General features: G+C 43.3%; 1 protein-coding gene across 1 annotated transcript in view; it reads left to right on the top strand.

Moving 5' to 3' along the window:
* Positions 1-17,530, top strand: part of LOC106571187 (uncharacterized) — a 34,746-nt gene extending 17,216 nt beyond the window's left edge. Inside the window, exons 5-6 of the mRNA XM_045703013.1 lie at positions 11,738-11,918; positions 17,510-17,530. Of these exons, the coding sequence (XP_045558969.1) occupies positions 11,738-11,918; positions 17,510-17,530 (202 nt within the window). The remainder of the gene's footprint in view (positions 1-11,737; positions 11,919-17,509) is intronic.
* Positions 17,531-18,669: the final 1,139 nt, after the last annotated feature.

Raw genomic sequence — 18,669 nt, 5'->3', positions numbered from 1 at the left:
TATGGCAGGCAAAAACCTTAGAAAATTCCAAGCAGGAAGTGGAAAGTGTATTCATTCAAGGAGAAAAAGAAAAAAGAGCGTGCTCGCGGGAACGCGCATATCCAATCCCTTTGTCCTCAGGCAGACCACTCAGAAACTGAGCTACTATACTCTGCCCAGAGACAGGAGAAGGCTCAATCCGCTTTCTGAAGGCTTTAGACAGCTAATGGAAGCCTTAGAAAGTGCAACGTCACCCCACAGATACTGTAGTTTCGATAGAGAATCAAAAGAAGAACTACAATTCTCAGACTTCTGTGAGTATAACAGAACTCATATGGCAGGCCAAAACCTGAGAAGATTCCATACAGGAAGTGCCCTCTCTGACCATTTCTAGTGCTTCTGTGGCATCTCTGTCAAAAATACAGCATCTCTGCTGTAACGTGACAATTTCTAAGGCTCCCATAGGCTCTCTGAAGGCGCCAGAAAGTGGAATGAGATCTCTGCTGTCTCTGGGCTATGTACAGGAGCGCTGTTTGTGAGTGGTCAGGCTGGTGGCTCAGAGACAGGAGATGCGCGGCCCCGAGAAGTGGCCATGTTTTTCTTTCAGCCTTTGAACGAAAACAACATCGCCCGGTTGGAATATTATCGCTATTTTACGAGAAAAATAGCATAAAAATTTATTTTAAACAGCGTTTGACATGCTTCTAAGTACGGTAATGGAATATTTTGAATTTTTTTGTCATGACATGCGTCCGCGCGTCACCCTTCGGATAGGGACCTGAACGCACAAACAAAACGGAGGATATTTGAACATAACTATGGATTATTTTGAACCAAAACAGCATTTGTGGTTGAAGTAGAAGTCCTGGGAGTGCATTCTGACGAAGAACAGCAAAGGTAATCCAATTTTTCTAATAGTAAATCTGAGTTTGGTGAGTACCAAACTTGGTGGATGTCAAAATAGCTAGCCTGTGATGGCCTTCAGGGTTCCTGCCTTTCTAGGGAGTTTTTCCTAGTCACCGTGCTTCTACATGGGCATTGCTTGCTGTTTGGGGTTTTAGGCTGGGTTCTGTATAGCACTTTGTGACATCTGCTGATGTAAAAAGGGCTTTATAAATACATTTGATTGATATAGAGGTCATGAATGGCAGGGGGCTCGGGCCCCGGTGATGTACTGGGCCGTACGCACTAACCTCTGTAGCGCCTTGCAGTCCGGTGCCAAGCAGTTGCCATAGCAAGTGGTGATGCAGCCAGTCAAGATGCTCTCAATTGTGCAGTTGTATGACTGTTTGAGGATCTGAGGACTCCTGAGGGGGAAGAGGCATTGTTGTGCCCTCTTCACAACTGTGTTGGTGTGTTTGGACCATGATAGGACCTTAGTGAGGTGGACACCAAGGAACTTGAAGCTCACGGACCACTCCACTACAGCCTCATCGATGTGAACGGGGGTGTGCTCGGCCATCCGTTTCCTATAGTCCAAGATCAGCTCCTTTGTCTAGCAGATGTTGAGAGATCGGTGGTTGTCCTGTCGCCACACTGCCAGGTCTCTGACTTCCTTCCTGTATGCTGTCTCATCGTCGTTAGTGATCAGGCCAACCACTGTCGTGTCATCGGCAAACTTAATGATGGTGTTAACCTCTTGGGGCTAGGTGGGACGCTAGCGTGCCACCCGTGGTGCACTCCATCAACAGCAGGTACATTTCAAGAGCGGCAAATTTGAATCCAAATAAATGTCAAAATTCAAATTTTTCAAAAATACAACTATGTTACACCATTTGAAAGATAAACATCTCCTTAATCTAACCACGTTTTACGATTTCAAAAAGGTTTTACGGCGAAAGCATAAATTTAGAGTATGTTAGGACAGTACATTTACAAGAGTTGTGTGTAATGTTTTGTCAAGTCAAAGACAGGGTCACCAAAACCATAAAACCAGCTAAAATGATGCACTAACCTTTTACAATCTCCATCAGATGACACTCCTAGGACATTATGTTAGACAATGCATGCATTTTTAGTTCTATCAAGTTCATATTTATATCCAAAAACAGCGTTTTACTATGGCATTGATGTTGAGGAAATCGTTTCCCTCCAATAACCGGCAGTCAAGTCAGCGTCAGAAATTAAATAATTAAAATTAGAAAACATTGGTAAAATATTATATTGTCATTTAAAGAATTATAGATTTACATCTCTTGAACGCAATCAACTTGCCAGATTTAAAAATAACCTTACTGGGAAATCACACTTTGCAATAATCTGAGCACTGCGCCCAGAAAAATACGGCGTTGCGATACAGACTAGACGTCATGTTGGGGAGATCTAAAATCGAAAATACTATGTAAATAATCCATTACCTTTGATTCTCTTCATCAGATGTCACTTCCAGGTATCACAGGTCCATAACGAATGTAGTTTTGTTCAAAAAAGCTCATCATTTATGTCCAAAAATCTCCGTCTCGTTAGCACATGATGTAAGCCAGCCGGACTTCTCGTCATGAACGAGGGGAAAAAATATATTTCCGTTCGTTCAAACATGTCAAACGTTGTATAGCATAAATCATTAGGGCCTTTTTAACCAGAACATGAATAATATTCAAGGTGGACGAATGCATACTCTTTTATAACGTATTGGAACGAGGGTACCCAAGATGAACTCGCGCTCAAGGTGTCTAATGGGCCATCATCGTTCCATGGCTCTTGTTCGGTCAGATCTCCCTCCAGAAGACTCAAAACACTTTGTAAAGGCTGGTGACATCTAGTGGAAGCAATAGGAAGTGCCAAAATATTCCTAAACCCCTGTGTTTTTCAATGGGATAGGTTTAAAGTCAATACAACACATCAGGTATCCACTTCCTGTCAGAAAATGTCTCAGGGTTTTGCCTGCCAAATGAGTTCTGTTATACTCACAGACACCATTCAAACAGTTTTGGAAACTTTAGAGTGTTTTCTATCCATATATAATAAGTATATGCATATTCTAGTTACTGGGTAGGATTAGTAACCAGATTAAATCGGGTACATTTTTTTTATCCAGACGTGCAAATGCTGCCCCCTAGACCCAACAGGTTAAAGTTGTGTGCGGCCATTCAGTACTGGGTGAATAGGGAGTACAGGAGGGGTTGTAATATTATCGCAAATTTACGATAGAAATACCATAAAAATTGATTTTAAACAGCGTTTGACATGCTTCTAAGTACGGTAATGGAACATTTTGATGTTTTGTGTCTCGAAATGCGCTCGCACGTTACCTTTTGGATAGTGACATCACGCGCCAATGTAAAAAGCTGTTTTTGGATATAAATATGAACTTGATTGAAAAAAACATAAATGTATTGTATAACATTATGTCCTAGGAGTGTCATCTGATGAAGATCAAAGGTTAGTGCTTCATTTAGCTGTGTTTTGGGTTTTATTGACATATATGCTTGCTTGGAAAATGGCTGTGTGGTTATTTTGGTCTATGTACTCTCCTAACATAATCTAATGTTTTGCTTTCGCTGTAAAGCCTTTTTTAAATCGGACAATGTGGTTAGATTAACGAGAGTCTTATCTTTAAAATGTTGTAAAATAGTTGATTGTTTGAGAAAATTGAATTGTGGTATTTTAATTGGTTTTGTATTTCACGCCATGCGATTCCATTGGCTGTTGGCTAGGGGTTCCGCTGGCGGAACGGCGTTTATCGAACAAAATGAAAATTTCTTGTGGAACTGGGAGTCCTGGGAGTGCATTCCGACGAAGATCAGCAAAGGTAAGTGAAGACTTATAATACTAATTCTGAGTTTAGTTGACTCCAGAACTTGGCGGGTAACTGTTTAGCTTGCTTTGATGACTGAGCTCTGTACTCAGAATATTGAACTCCTTTATGCAATCGCGGTGTCAGATTTTAAAATAGCTTTTCGGCAAAAGCACATTTTGCAATATTCTGAGTACATAGCTCGGCCATCACAGCTAGCTATTCAGACACTCGCCAACGTCGAGGCTCAGTAAACTCAGAATTACTATTACAAAAATTGGATTACCTTTGCTGTTCTTCATCAGAATGCACTCCCAGGACTTCTACTTCAACAACAAATGTTGTTTTGGTCCCAAATAATCCATAGTTATATTCAAATAGCTCCATTTTGTTTGTGCGTTCAGGTAACTATCCGAAGGGTGACGCGTGGGCGCATCTCGTGACAAAAAAATTCTAAATGTTCCTTTACCGTACTTAGAAGCATGTCAAACGCTGTTTAAAATCAATTTTTATAAGATTTTCCTCATAAAATAGCGATAATATTCCAACCGGACAACCTTGTATTCATTCAAACAGGTGAAGAAAAACATGGAGTACTCTCGTGCCCGCGCATCTCCTGTCTCTGAGCCACTAGGCTGACCACTCACAAACAGAGTTCCTATACTTTGCCCAGAGACAGCAGACACCCCAATCCACTTTCTGGCGCCTTCAGAGAGCCAATGGAAGCCTTAGAAATTGTCACGTTACAGCAGAGATACTGTATTTTCGATAGAGAGGCAACAGAAGGACCAGAAATTGTCAGACAGGCCACTTCCTGTATGGAATCTTCTCAGGTTTTGGCCTGCCATATGAGTTCTGTTATACCCACAGACACCATTCAAACAGTTTTAGAAATTTTAGTGTTTTCTATCCAAATATACTAATTAAATGCATATTCTCGTTTCTGGAAAAGAGTAGTAACCAGTTTAAATCGGGTACGTTTTTTATCCGGCCGTGAAAATACTGCCCCCTAGCCCCAACAGGTTTTAAGCAGTACCAGTCAAACGTTTGGACACACCTACTCATTCAAGGGTTTCTTTATTTTTACTATTTTCTACATTGTATAATAATAGTGAAGACATCAAAACTATGGAATAACACATATGGAATCATGTGGTAATCCAAAAAGTGTTTAAAAAATCAAAATATATTTTATATTTGAGATTCTTCAAAGTAGCCACCCTTTGCCTTGATAGATCTTCTTAGTAATGAAATCCCGTTAACGGGATCGATTTGACAACAGCCAGTGAAAGTGCAGGGCGCCAAATTCAAACAACAGAAATCTCATAATTAAAATTCCTCAAACATACAAGTATTATACACCATTTTAAAGATACACTTCTTGTTAATCCAACCACAGTGTCTGATTTCAAAAAGGTTTTACAGTGAAAGCATACCATGCGATTATGTTAGGTCAGCGCCTAGTCACAAAAAAACATACACCATTTTCCAGCCAAAGAGAGGAGTCACAAAAAGCAGAAATGGAGATAATATTAATCACTAACCTTTGATGATCTTCATCAGATGGCAGTCATAGGACTTCATGTTACACAATACATGTATGTTATGTTTTGTTCGATAAAGTTCATATTTATATCCAAAAATCTCAGTTTACATTGGCGCGTTATGTTCAGTAATGTTTTGCTTCCAAAACATTCGGTGGTTTTGCAGAGAGGCACATCAATTTACAGAAATACTCATCATAAACGTTGATGAAAGATACAAGTGTTATGCATAGAATTAACTTCTCAGGGCTACGTGGGACGATTCCATCCCACCCACGGTTCACACTATTCAACAGCCAGTGAAATATCAGGGCGGCAAATTCAAAACAACAAAATGTCATAATTCACATTTCTCAAACATACAACTATTTTACACCATTTTAAAGATACACCTCTCCTTAATCCAACCACATTGTCCAATTTCAAAAAGGCTTTACGGCGAAAGCATAAAGTTAGATTATGTTAGGACAGTGCCAACACAAGAAAAACCACACAGCCATTTTCCAAGCAGGAGAGGGGTCACAAAAAACAGAAACAGCTAAAATTAAGCACTAACCTTAGACAATCTTCATCAGATGACACTCCTAGGACTCAATGCTACACAATACATGTATGTTTTGTTCGATAAAGTTCATATTTATATCCAAAAACCCCATTTTACATTGGCGCGTGATGTTCAGAAAAGATTTTGCCTCCAAAACTGCCAGTGGATCAGCACAACAATTTACAAAAATACTCATCATAAACGTTGATAAAATATTAAACTGTTATTCAAAGAATTATAGATAAACATCTCCTTAATGCAACCGCTGTTACAGATTTCAAAACAGCTTCACGGGGAAAGCACACTTTGCAATAATCTGAGTACGGCGCTCAGAAAAATACATCAGGCAATACAGATACCTGCCATTTTGGAGTCATCTAAAATCATAAATAGCATTATAAACATTCACTTACCTTTGATGATCTTCATCAGAAGGCACTTCCAGGAATCCCAGCTCCACAATAAATGTTGTTTTGTTCGATAAAGTCCATAATCTATGTCCAAATACCTCCTTGTTGTTTGCACGTTCAGTAAGCTACTCCAAATGTAGGAAGCTCGCCGAAAATTTCACGACGAAAAGTCAAAAAAAGATCTATTTACGTTCATAGAAACATGTCACACGTTGTATAGCATCAATCTTTCGGGTCTTTTTTAACATAAAACTTCAATAATACTCCAACCGGACAATTCCAATGTCTTGAAAAACGTTATGGAACACAGCTACCTCATCACGAGAATGCGCGCCACTGAAGTCATGTCATTTTCTGAGTCACCAAATTCCCGGCCTTCTTGTTCGCTCTCTGTTCACTGCAAAAGCCTGAAACAAGGTTCTAAAGACTGTTGACATCTAGTGGAAGCCTTAGGAAGTGCAAACTGAACCCTAAGTCACTGTGTGTTAGATAGGCAATGACTTCAAAAGACTACAAGCATCAGATTTCGCAATTCCTGGTTAGATTTTTCACAGGTTTTTGCCTGCCATAGGAGTTCTGTTATACTCACAGACATCATTCAAACAGTTTTAGAAACTTCAGAGTGTTTTCTATCCAAATCTAATAATACTAATAATATGCAAATATTTGACTCTGGGCCCGAGTATTAGGCAGTTTACTCTGGGCACACTTTTCATCCGAAATCGAAAATACTGCCCCCTATACCCTAAAAAGTTAAAGATAAACTTCTCCTTAATGCAACCGCTGTGTCAGATTTCAAAAAAGCTTTACGGTGAAAGCACACCATGCAATAATCTGAGTACAGCGCTCAGCCACCAAAACAAGCCATACAGATACCCGCCATGTTACGGAGTCAGTAAAAGTCAGAAATAGCGTTATAAATATTCACTTACCTTTGATGATCTTCAAAGGAATGCACTCCCAGGAATCCCAGTTCCACAATAAATGTTTGTTTTGTTCGATAATGTCCAAATCCCTCCTTTTTGTTCACGCGTTTAGTTCACTATTCCAAATGCACAAGGCGCGGGCACTAAGTCCAGACGAAAAGTCTAAAAAGTTTCATTACAGTTTGTAGAAACATGTCAAACGATGTATAGAATCCAGCCATTTTCCAAGCAAGGAGAGGCGTCACAAAAACCATAAATACAGCTAAAATTAATCACTAACCTTTGATGATCTTCATCAGATGGCACTTCCAGGACTCAGTGTTACACAATACATGTATGTTTTGTTCGATAAAGATCATATTTATATCCAAAAAACCCATTTTACATTACACGCCAATGTTCAGAAATGTTTTGCCTCCCAAAACCACCGGTGAATGAGCACATCAATTTACAGAAATACTCATCATAAACGTTGATAAAATATTCAACAGTTATTCAAAGAACTATACATACACTTCTCCTTAATGCAACCGCTGTGTCAGATTTCAAAAAAGCTTTACGGCGAAAGCAAATTTTGCAATTATCTGTGTACAGCGCTCAGATATCAAAACAAGTCATACAGATACCCGCCATTTTGGAGTCAACAGAAATGACAAATGTTACATTATAAATATTCACTTACCTTTGAGGATCTTCATCAGAATGCACTCCCAGGAATCCCAGTTCCACAATAAATGTTTGTTTTGTTCGATAAAGTCCATCATTTATGTCCAAATACCTCCTTTTTGTTCGCGCGTTTAGTCCACTACTCCAAATGCAGGAAGCGCGCGCAAAATGTCATGACGAAAAATCTAAAAAAGTTATATTTATGTTCGTAGAAACATGTCAAACGATGTATAGCATCAATCTTTAGGATGTTTTTATCATTAATCTTCAGTAATATTCCAACCGGACAATTCAAATGTCTTCAAAAAAGAAAAGGAACACAGCTAACTCTCACGTGAACGCGCGCCTCTGAGCACATGTCATTTTGTCACTCATCTACTTCCAGGAGCTTTTATTCTCTCCCCATTCACAGTAGAAGCATGAAACAACGTTCTAAAGACTGTTGACATCTAGTGGAAGCCTTAGGAAGTGCAAAATGAACCCTAAGTCACTGTATAGGCAATCACTTGAAAAACTACAAACCTCAGATTTCCACACTTCCTGGTTGGATTTTTCTCAGGTTTTTGCCTGCCATATGAGTTCTGTTATACTCACAGACATCATTCAAACAGTTTTAGAAACTTCAGAGTGTTTTCTATCCAAATACTAATAATATGCATATCCTACCTTCTGGGCCCGAGAAGCAGGCAGTTTAAGTTGGGCACGTATTCATCTGAATTTCTGAATACTGCCCCCCTGTCATCAAGAACTTTTAAACAAATCAAAATATATGTTATATTTGAGATTCTTCAAAGTAGCCACCCTTTGCCTTGATGACAGCTTGACGTCAAAATACTGCCCCCCACCCTAGAGAAGTTAATGTGAGTCTGGAAGGAGAGTTTACAGTCTAACCAGACGCCTAGGTATTTGTAGGTTTCCACATATTCTAGGTCAGAACCGTCCAGAGTAGTGATGATAGTTGGGCGGGCGGGTAGCGATTGGTTGAAGAGCATGCACTTAGTTTTACTAGCATTTAAAAGCAGTTGGAGGCCACGGAAGGTGTGTTGTATGGCGTTGAAGCTCGTTTGGAAGTTTGTTAGCACAGTGTCTAAGAGGGTGCCCATGGTTACGGATTTGGGATTGTACCTGGTAGGTTCCTTGATAATTTGTGTGAGATTGAGGGCATCAAGCTTAGATTGTATGACGGCCGGGGTGTTAAGCATATCCCAGTTTAGGTCACCTAAGAGTACAAACTCTGAATATAGATGGGGGGCAATCAATTCACATATGTTGTCCAGGGCACAGATGGGGGCTGAAGGGGGTCTATAACAAGCAGCAACGTTAAGAGACTTGTTTCTGGAAAGGTGAATTTTTAAAAGAAGAAGTTCAAATTGTTTGGGCACAGACCTGGGTAGTATGACAGGACTCTGCAGGCTATCTCTGCAGTAGATTGCAACTCCGACCCCTTTGTCAGTTCTCGGAAAATCGGAAAATGTCGGAAAATGTTATAGTTATGAACGGAAGTTCCTGGATTTTTGGTGGCAATCCTAAACCAGGATTCAGACACGGCTAGGACATCCGGGTTGGTGTGCTAAAGTGTGCTAAAGCTAAAGCAGTGAATAAAACAAACTTAGGGAGGAGGCTTCTAATGTTAACATGCATGAAACCAAGGCTTTTACGGTTACAGAAGTCAACAAATGGGAGCGCCTGGGGAATGGGAGTGATGCTGGGGGCTGCAGGGGTTAACCTCTACATGACTAGAGGAACAGAGGAGGAGTAGGATAAGAGTACAGCTAAAAGCTGAAAGAACTGGTAGTCTAGTGCGTTCGGAACAGAGAGTATCGGGGCAGGTTTCTGCGCATGGAAAGATAGATTCAAGGCATAATGTACAGACAAGGGTATGGTAGGATATGAGTACAGTGGAGGTAAGCCTAGGCATTGAGTGACGATGAGAGAGGTTTTGTCTCTAGAAGCACCATTTAAGCCAGGTGTGGTCACTGCATGTGTGGGGGCTGGAACAACAGGACTAGCTAAGCCATATTGAGCAGGACTGGAGGCTCTACAGTGGAATAAGACAATAATTATTAACCAAAACAGCAATAGACAAGACATTAGGGAGAGGCATGTGTGGCCGAGTAATCATAGGCTCCAGTGAGTAGCTAGGCAAGCTGGAGGCACGGATATTCAGATAGCTAGCTGGCCGGGGCTAGCAGCAGGCTAGCAGATGGGCCTCATGGGGACGTCGCAATGCCTGTTGAAACCTCCTCGGACGGTTACATCAACAGACCTGTCATGATGAAACGGCGGGGCTCCGTGTCGGCAGCAACGTGTCCAGGCCAATTGGCAAAAGAGGCAATTGAATCCCAGGAATTCTTGATAGATCTATTCGGCTAACTGGTGCTTGCTTCGGGACAGAGATGTTAGCCAGGAGTAGCAGCTAGCTAACTGTGATGATCTGGAGTAAAGGTTCAGAGCTTGCGGTAGGAATCCGGAGATATGGTGGAGAAAAGCAGTCCGATATGCTCTGGGTTTATATTCCACTGTGCAGGCTGGCAGGAGTTGATCGGGCTGACCTGGCAGATGTCCCAGTTAACGGTTATGGCTAACTAGCAGTGGCTAACTGACTACTAGCTAGTAGCTGGTTAGCTTGAAGGGGGTTAACGGTTCTAAAGTATAAAAAATAGCAGATCCATACCGCATTGGGTGAGGCGGGTTGAAGGAGAGTATGTTCATTCCGTAGATGGAAAAATGAGATTCAAAATATAAACTAAATATATACGAAGAAAGAAACAATATATACAAGGGACGGGACAAGACAATCAAAACATCTCACTGCTACACCATCTTGGATTGCCTAGATAATTATAATTGACGATGTATCAGGTAAGACCTGATATTGGGAGGTCATTGTTTGCGGATGATGAAGCTCTGTGGATATGACGGAGTAATATTACCTATACCGCCAGAAGAGTTCAAGAAGCTATTAGTGAAGTAGAGCAGTGGTCCCTCAGGTGGGGCTTCAAGTTTTCAGTTGAGAAATCACAGACTGTGTTTTTTTCTAGAGGGATGGTTGGGGATGAAATATACTTGAAGTTGTATGGAAGGAATCTGGAGAGGGTGAGCGGGGTATAGGTTCCTGGGAGTCTGGTTTGTCACTCGAATGACATGGGTGGAGCATGGATGGGCACGTCAGTCATCCGAACTTCCGAATACTGCCCCCAGCCTTAAGAAGTTTTAACAGAGTAGTTGTCAAAGGAAAGAAAATATTGAATGTGATTTGTTGCTTGTCAGGAATGGAGTGTGTGGCAGATAGAATGGTGTTGAAAATGATATATATAGCGCTGTTAAGGTCATCAATGGATTATGGAAGTATAGCATATGGATCAGCAGCTCAGACATCTTTAAAAAGCTAGATGTAATCCAGGCCCAAGCCCCTAAGAACATGTTGTGGAGCATCATGGCCATATTATCGTATGTCCAAGTTTCACACATAAAAGGCGTAAAGAGCTGAACAAATATTTCCATTTAGTCATAGTAGCACAAAAATAATCATTAAAAAAATCTTTATATCTTAGATGTGTTATGGACAATATTTTACAATAAACATTGTCTTTCACCGTCCGTTCAGCGGTCGACGTCACCGGTCTTCTAGCCATCGCTGATCCATCTTTCATTTTCCATTGGTTTTGTCTTTATTTTCTACACACCTGGTTTTCATTATCCAATTACATGTTCATGTATTTAACCCTTTCTTTCCCCCATGTTTGTTGTGCGTGATTATTTCTATGTTCAGTTCATGATGGCTGGTTTTTCGACAGGTGCTGTGTTCACCCGTGCGTAATGTTTACCGTTGGTTATTGATCAAGTGTATTTGTTTACCTTGTGCCCTTGTTTTTTGAGTAAAGTATGTTGCTCACTCATTTTGCTCTCCTGCACCTGACTTCATGCTCCAGCTACACTCACCTTCTGACAGAATCACACACCTCCCATATGGAGTCAGCAGGAGCAGACAACCCCGGATTAGGGGTCGAGGAACGCATCCAGCAGCAGGCGGCCATGTTACAACATCTCGACATCGCCATGGATCGCATCCTGCAGAATCTGGACCGCTGGGAGAGAAGAAGAGTTCCTTCAGTGCCTCCACCATCACCACCAAGGACACCACTTCTCACCCCTCCTTCACCCGGTCCCAGTGGGATTCAGCTCGATCTTCCGAAGGAGTATGATGGGACGGCTGCGGGATGTCAGGGGTTCCTACTCCAGCTGGAGCTCTACCTAGCAACCGTCCACCCGGCTCCTTCTGGCCGTGAGAGCGTGTCCGCCCTCATCTCCTGTCTCTCAGGGAAAGCCCTGGAGTGGGCCAACGCCGTATGGGAGGAAGGAGAAGCGGTGTTGGACCAATTAGAAAATTTCGCCCGCCTGAGCAGTTTTCAACCACCCGCCTGAGGGTAGAGCAGCGAGTGAACGGCTCGTCCAACTTTGGCAAGGGGCGAGGAGCGCACAGGAGTTCTCTCTGGACTTTCGGACCCTGGCCGCCAGCGCGGGATGGAACAACAGGGCCCTGATTGGTCACTACCGTTGTAGTTTGAGCGAGGACGTCCGTCGGGAGTTGGCCTGCAGGGACACCACTCTCACCTTTGACCAGCTGGTGGACCTGTCCATCCGGTTGGATAACCTGCTGGCTAGCCGCGGACTTCCAGATCGGGGTCTGTCGATTCCATCCCCCAGCACCACAGCTTCTACACCCATGGAGCTGGGAGGTGTTGCGCGTAGGGCGACCGGAGGAGATGCCGGTCCATGCACCATCTGTGGCCGCAGAGGGCATACTGCTGGTAGGTGCTGGAGAGGTTCCTCTGGGAGTCGAGGCAGCAGGCAGGGCACTCTTGTGTCACTCCAGGTGAGTCTGTTGCACACATGTGTGTGTATATTAATTTTCCTGAGTTTTCCCCGCATTCCATGCATAAGGCGCTCGTAGATTCAGGCGCAGCTGGGAACTTTATTGACAGATCATTTGCCCATAGTTTAGGGATCCCTATTGTTCCAGTGGATATGCCTTTCCCAGTTCACGCCCTAGATCATTGGGGTCGTGGCTAATTAGGGAGGCCACCGCTCCACTGGGCATGGTGACGCGGGAGGATCACAAGGAGAAAATCAGTTTTTTCCTTATTGATTCTCCTGCATTTCCCGTGGCTTGAGGCGGCTAAACACCCATTTCTCATCTGGACTGACCACTGCAATCTGGAGTACATCTGGGCGGCGAGGAGACTGAATCCTCGTCAGGCTATGTGGGCCATGTTTTTTAGCCGTTTTGTTTTCACTCTATCCTATAGACCAGGTTCCCAGAATGCGAAGGCAGACGCAATGTCCCGGATGTATGACACAGAGGAGCGGCCCATGGATCCCACTCCCATACTCCCGGCCTCTTGCCTGGTGGCACCGGTAGTGTGGGAGCTGGACACGGACATTGAGCGGGCGTTACGTACAGAGCCCAATCCCCTCCAATATCCAGCTGGGCGTCTATACGTTCCGTCTGCTGTCCGCGACCGTTTGATCTATTGGGCCCATACGTCACCCTCCTCTGGTCATCCGGGCATCGGTCGGACAGTGCGCTGTCTTAGTGGGAAGTACTGGTGGTCCAATTTAGCTAAGGACGTGAGAGTTTATGTCTCCTCCTGCTTGGTGTGCGCCCAGTGCAAGGCCCCTAGACACTTGCCCAGAGGGAAGTTACAACCCTTACCCGTTCCACAGCGGCCGTGGTCGCACCTGTCGGTGGATTTCCTAACGGATCTTCTTCCATCACACCACGATCCTAGTCCTGTCGTCTCCTCCCTTTGCCCGGTCTCCCTACGGCCCTACAGAATGCAGAGGCCCTGTTTACACACGTCTTCCGGCACTACGGGGTACAAGAAAACATAGTATCTGATCGAGGTCCGCAGTTCCCGTCAAGGGTCTGGAGGGCGTTCATGGAACGTCTGGGGGTCTCGGTCAGCCTTACCTCGGGTTTTCACCCCGAGAGTAACGGACAGGTGGAGAGAGTGAACCAGGATGTGGGTAGGTTTCTGCGGTCCTATTGCCAGGACCGGTCGGGGGAGTGGGCAGCGTTCGTGCCCTGGGCAGAGATGGCCCAGAACTCGCTCCGCCACTCCTCCACTAACCTCTCCCCCTTCCAGTGCATACTGTGGTACCAGCCGGTTCTGGCGCCGTGGCATCAGAGCCAGATCGAGGCTCCTGCGGTGGATGACTGGTTTAGGCGCGCTGAGGAGACATGGGACACCGCTCATGTGCACCTTCAGCGAGCCGTGAGGCGCCAGAAAACCTGCGCAGATTGCCACCGCAGTGAGGCCCCGGTGTTCGCACTGGGGGACCGGGTCTGGCTCTCAACCCGAAACCTGCCCCTCCGCCTGCCATGCTGGAAGCTGGGCCCGCGGTTTGTGGGGCCATTCAAAGTCCTGAGGATACTGAACGAGGTATGTTACAGGTTACAGCTTCCCCCTGATTATCGAATTAACCCCTCGTTCCTTGTGTCTCTCCTCAGGCCGGGGGGGGCTGGTCCACTCCAGGAGTCTGAGGTGCGGGAGGTTCCTCCGCCCCCTCTGGACATCGAGAGGGCCCCGGCGTATGCAGTTCGATCCATACTGGATTTGAGGCGTCGGGCAAGGGGCCTTCAGTACCTCGTGGAGTGGGAGGGGTACGGTCCGGAGGAGAGATGCCTGGTGCCGGTGGAGGATGTGTTAGACCCAGCGATGCTGCGGGAGTTCCACCGTCTCCATCCGGATCGCCCTGCGCCTCGCCCTCCGGGTCGTCCCCGAGGCCGGAGTCGGCGCGCTGCTGGATTCGCGCGTCAAAGGGGGGGGTACTGTCACGACTTCCGCCGAGGTCGGTCCCTCTCCTTGTTCGGGCGGCATTCGGCAGGTGGACGTCACCGGTCTTCTAGCCATCGCTGATCCATCTTTCATTTTCCATTGGTTTGGTCTTTATTTTCTATACACCTGGTTTTCATTATCCAATTACATGTTCATGTATTTAACCCTCTGTTTCCCCCATGTTTGTTGTGCGTGATTATTTCTATGTTCAGTTCGGTTCATGATGGCTGGTTTTTCGACGGGTGCTGTGTTCACCCGTGCGTAATGTTTACCGTTGGTTATTGGTCAAGTGTATTTGTTTACCTTGTGCCTTTATTTTTGAGTAAAGTACGTTGCTCACTCATTTTGCTCTCCTGCGCCTGACTTCATGCACCAGCTACACTCACCTTCTGACAGTCCTAGTCACATGGAAGATGCTTACACTACCACCTTCAATGATTCACACTCATTAAATACCTTGAGTTGGTCAAAATCATCACTGCTGACGCAAACTGTTAAATATACACTGCCTCTAGATATAGGAAAAATTCCCTTTACAATTCCCTTTAAAAAAATGTAATTGTATTGCAGCAATTTACAGAGGAACATGTTCTAAATGTTTTAATTCTTCTACAGATGGGGGCGAAACATTCGTCTACATGCCAAACATTGGTAATGCAGTGCTCTTCATCCTATTTTGTGAAGTTCATGGCAAACTGACTCCGTGTGAAATACAAAATAGTAGAAACCAGACAGGTCTCTCTGGTGAGACCAAGGGACAGATTTACTTCTAGCACCTGCTTTTTCAAGGATAAAACACAAAATAAGAAACTGTTCATCTGTCGTTCATTTGACCTATATGTCTTTGAACTAATTTCACTTTTTAGTCCATATGTTGTAGCCACCATATGATTTGTTTCATAGTTGATCTTATTGTACTATTCTGTCTGCTTTATATGTAAAAAATGCATGCTTTGTTAATAAACTTTACAATCTATTAAGATATTCTTAGGAAGTTGTGTCTCTGCCCAAATACAATGTGTATGAGTTGTGTGTGTGCTTGTAAACACCATATATGTTTTAACTGTTAATGATTAAGCTTAATAAATGTCAACTAACTATTCAATACACACAATTTGGAAATTAGTGTGTGTTCACCCGCTGCTAAAGGGTGGAGACCCTTCAGATGTAAATAACTATTGCCTATTTCCAAGCTACCTATCCTGGTCAAAGTCTTTCAAGCCCTAGTGAACTCTCAGCTAAATAAATTCCTATTTGAGAACAACTTCCTGTGTGAGGTTCAGTCTGGTTTTAGTTGACCACAAACTGTTGCTTGCCAGACTCAATAACGTTGGTCTCATTGAAGGGGCTGTCATATTTCACAGACAATACACAATGCATCTATGCTTAGAATCATGAGTCTATCTTCATTTTCATTTTAGATTACTAGAGGTGTACACCAGGGCTTAATTTTAGCTCTATTAAAAATGTGTAATCTTACAAATACCTAGGTAAATGGTTGGACAAGAAGCTGTAATACCAAGTTAATATGGATAATATTTTGAGGAAACTGAAACTGAAATTGGGTTTAAATTTTTTTGCAACAAGGCTTGTTCAAGACACTTTTCTTTCAGTAATTGATTATATTGACTTAATGTACATGCATGAAGCCTCCTCTGTGCGACAGAGACTGGACTCAGTCTATCATGCATCCTTGTGCTTTGTTACAAATGCCAAGTCACTCACCCACCATTGCACTTTGTATGAAATGGTGGGCTGGACCTTGCTTTAAATGCGCAGACAGCTACATTGGTATGTGTTCATATACAAAGCCCTTCTGGGTAAACTCCCCCACTACCTCTGTAGCCTGTTCTCCTTCACCACTAACAGTTACCAGATACGGTCTACTAGGTAGTTGCTACATAAAGTCCCCAGGGTCATTACCCAGTTAGACAAGACTGCCTTTTTCTATTGTGCACCAGAGACATGGAATAGTCTGCAAAAGTCTGGTTCACCTAGAGGTTCTAGTGCCCCTCACTGAGTTTATAACTCTGGTGCTAAACTCTGTTCAGTAGTAGTGTAATTGTGTCCTGTAAGCCATTTTGCCTTGGTCCTCGATTTGAGGTTATATTTTGCTATTGGCCAAGTAAGTGTATTATTTTTCAAAGTTAACCATTTTTCATAATTTTTGTAATCTATACATTTTTGTAAATAAAACCTCTGGATCCTGTCTTCATCACCTGTGTTGTAAAATAAATATATATATTTTTGCACCTGAACCTCTGACTCCAACCCTCTGAATAGGCTGCTGGGTCATCCATCTTTTGAAATAAGATATATAAATGTGCTAATTAAATAAAGTAATCAATTGTAGTGCCTTAGAGCCTTATGTTACAACTAGACCATAGAATGTAATAGTTGCTATCTGCCACTGAGGGGGTATAGACACTCTAACATAAGCAGGAAGAGAGTTCAAGACAGCTATAGCTGTTAGGAAGTACAGTCATTCTCTTTGGTGCCTTGGTCAGTGACACACACATTGTGAATTGGTACCATATAACGTACAGAGACACATACCCAGAAATGGCTTCTCATCTCTCCCTCCTCCTCCTCCTCCTCCTCCTCCTCCTCCTCCTCCTCCTCCTCATCATCATCTTTTTCAGACTCTCAGATAAGGGTAACATGTTTCTATGAAGTGCTGAAGTTGAGGTCAGGGACAGGGACTGGACACATGCTGAAACTCTGAAGACAGGAACAGTAGCTTGTCTTATCAATAACACTTCCTGTATTATGTGTGTTATAGTCCAGATGGAATGTCATTTTTCTGCTGTGAGAATTTGCTTGAATTCCAATGTAATGTGTTTTCTGTTGTTGTGTCTACAGGTGCTTATCGTGTGTCTGTGAAGACAGGAGGCTCCATCACCATCCCATGTCCTTATCATCAGGATTATATAAAACAACTGTTGTTGTAAAGGATCTTATTTCAATAATTGCACCCCTGTTGTACGCACTGACTCTCCTAAGAGCAAAGATAAGGCCTCAATCTCTCATGACATCAACCAGCTAACCTTCACTGTGACCATCACTGATCTGAAGCCAGAGGATTCTGGATGTTACTATTGCACTGTGTGTAACCGATGTGAAATGGCTAGTTAGTTAGCGGTGGTGCACGCTGACATGACAGAATAGATCGACCTATCTGTCACTCCTGGTAAGATGCATGCAACTCTTCCATATGATTACATGACTGGTGTTCTGGTTTCATTTACTGCTGTCACTATTATTGTTGAAGTTGACATGAGGAATGTTGGTTTAAATGTCTACTTTCTGTTCTCTATCCATCATATCATCATTATGATATTTGTGGTCAGTTGTCACAAAAAAACACTTGATCACTCAGGACCTTCTTTGGTGTCTGTACCTCTGTGTTCAGTTACTCCGGAACTCTATGTGGACCAACACGAAGTGACTGGAGTTGAAGGAGGAAGTGTAATTGTAATTTGTTACTATAGTGACACTCAAAATAAGAAGTGGGGGTGCAGGATTGGTGACAGTGTCTCCTGTGTGGAGAGGAATTCTGGGACTCTAGATGGAACATCAGTGACCCTACAGCAGACCACTGATGCCACCAGAGGAAACATCTTAACGGTAACTATGAGTGGACTGAAGATGGAAAACACTGTCTGGTACAGGTGTGAAGTGGGAGACCTTATGATGCCTGTTCACATCACTGTCAGACGACAAACCACCACACAAAGTACTTCCACTATGACCAGTGAGTAGAGAGCAATCAGATACTGTAGAATTAAGTATTAACCTGCTTTTATCCAGTCTTGCTGGCTGATCATCTAAAACAAATTGGACTGTAACTTGATTAAAAGCTTTTGGGAATAATTACAGCAGTCGTACCATTGGTTTGAACTCAGCAGTGAAAATAATTTGTTAAAATCCACATGTTGCGGTAAATTAAAAAGCTAGACAAGAAGGTCATACTGTAGCTTAGCAACAATATCTTGTACCAGTTCAGTCTACCCTGTGTCTCT

Source organism: Salmo salar, chromosome ssa01 (genome assembly GCF_905237065.1).
Source record: "Salmo salar chromosome ssa01, Ssal_v3.1, whole genome shotgun sequence".
Classification (NCBI taxonomy): Eukaryota; Metazoa; Chordata; class Actinopteri; order Salmoniformes; family Salmonidae; genus Salmo; species Salmo salar.
Note: the sequence above shows the minus strand (reverse complement) of the source record. Positions and strands in the feature narration are given on the sequence as shown.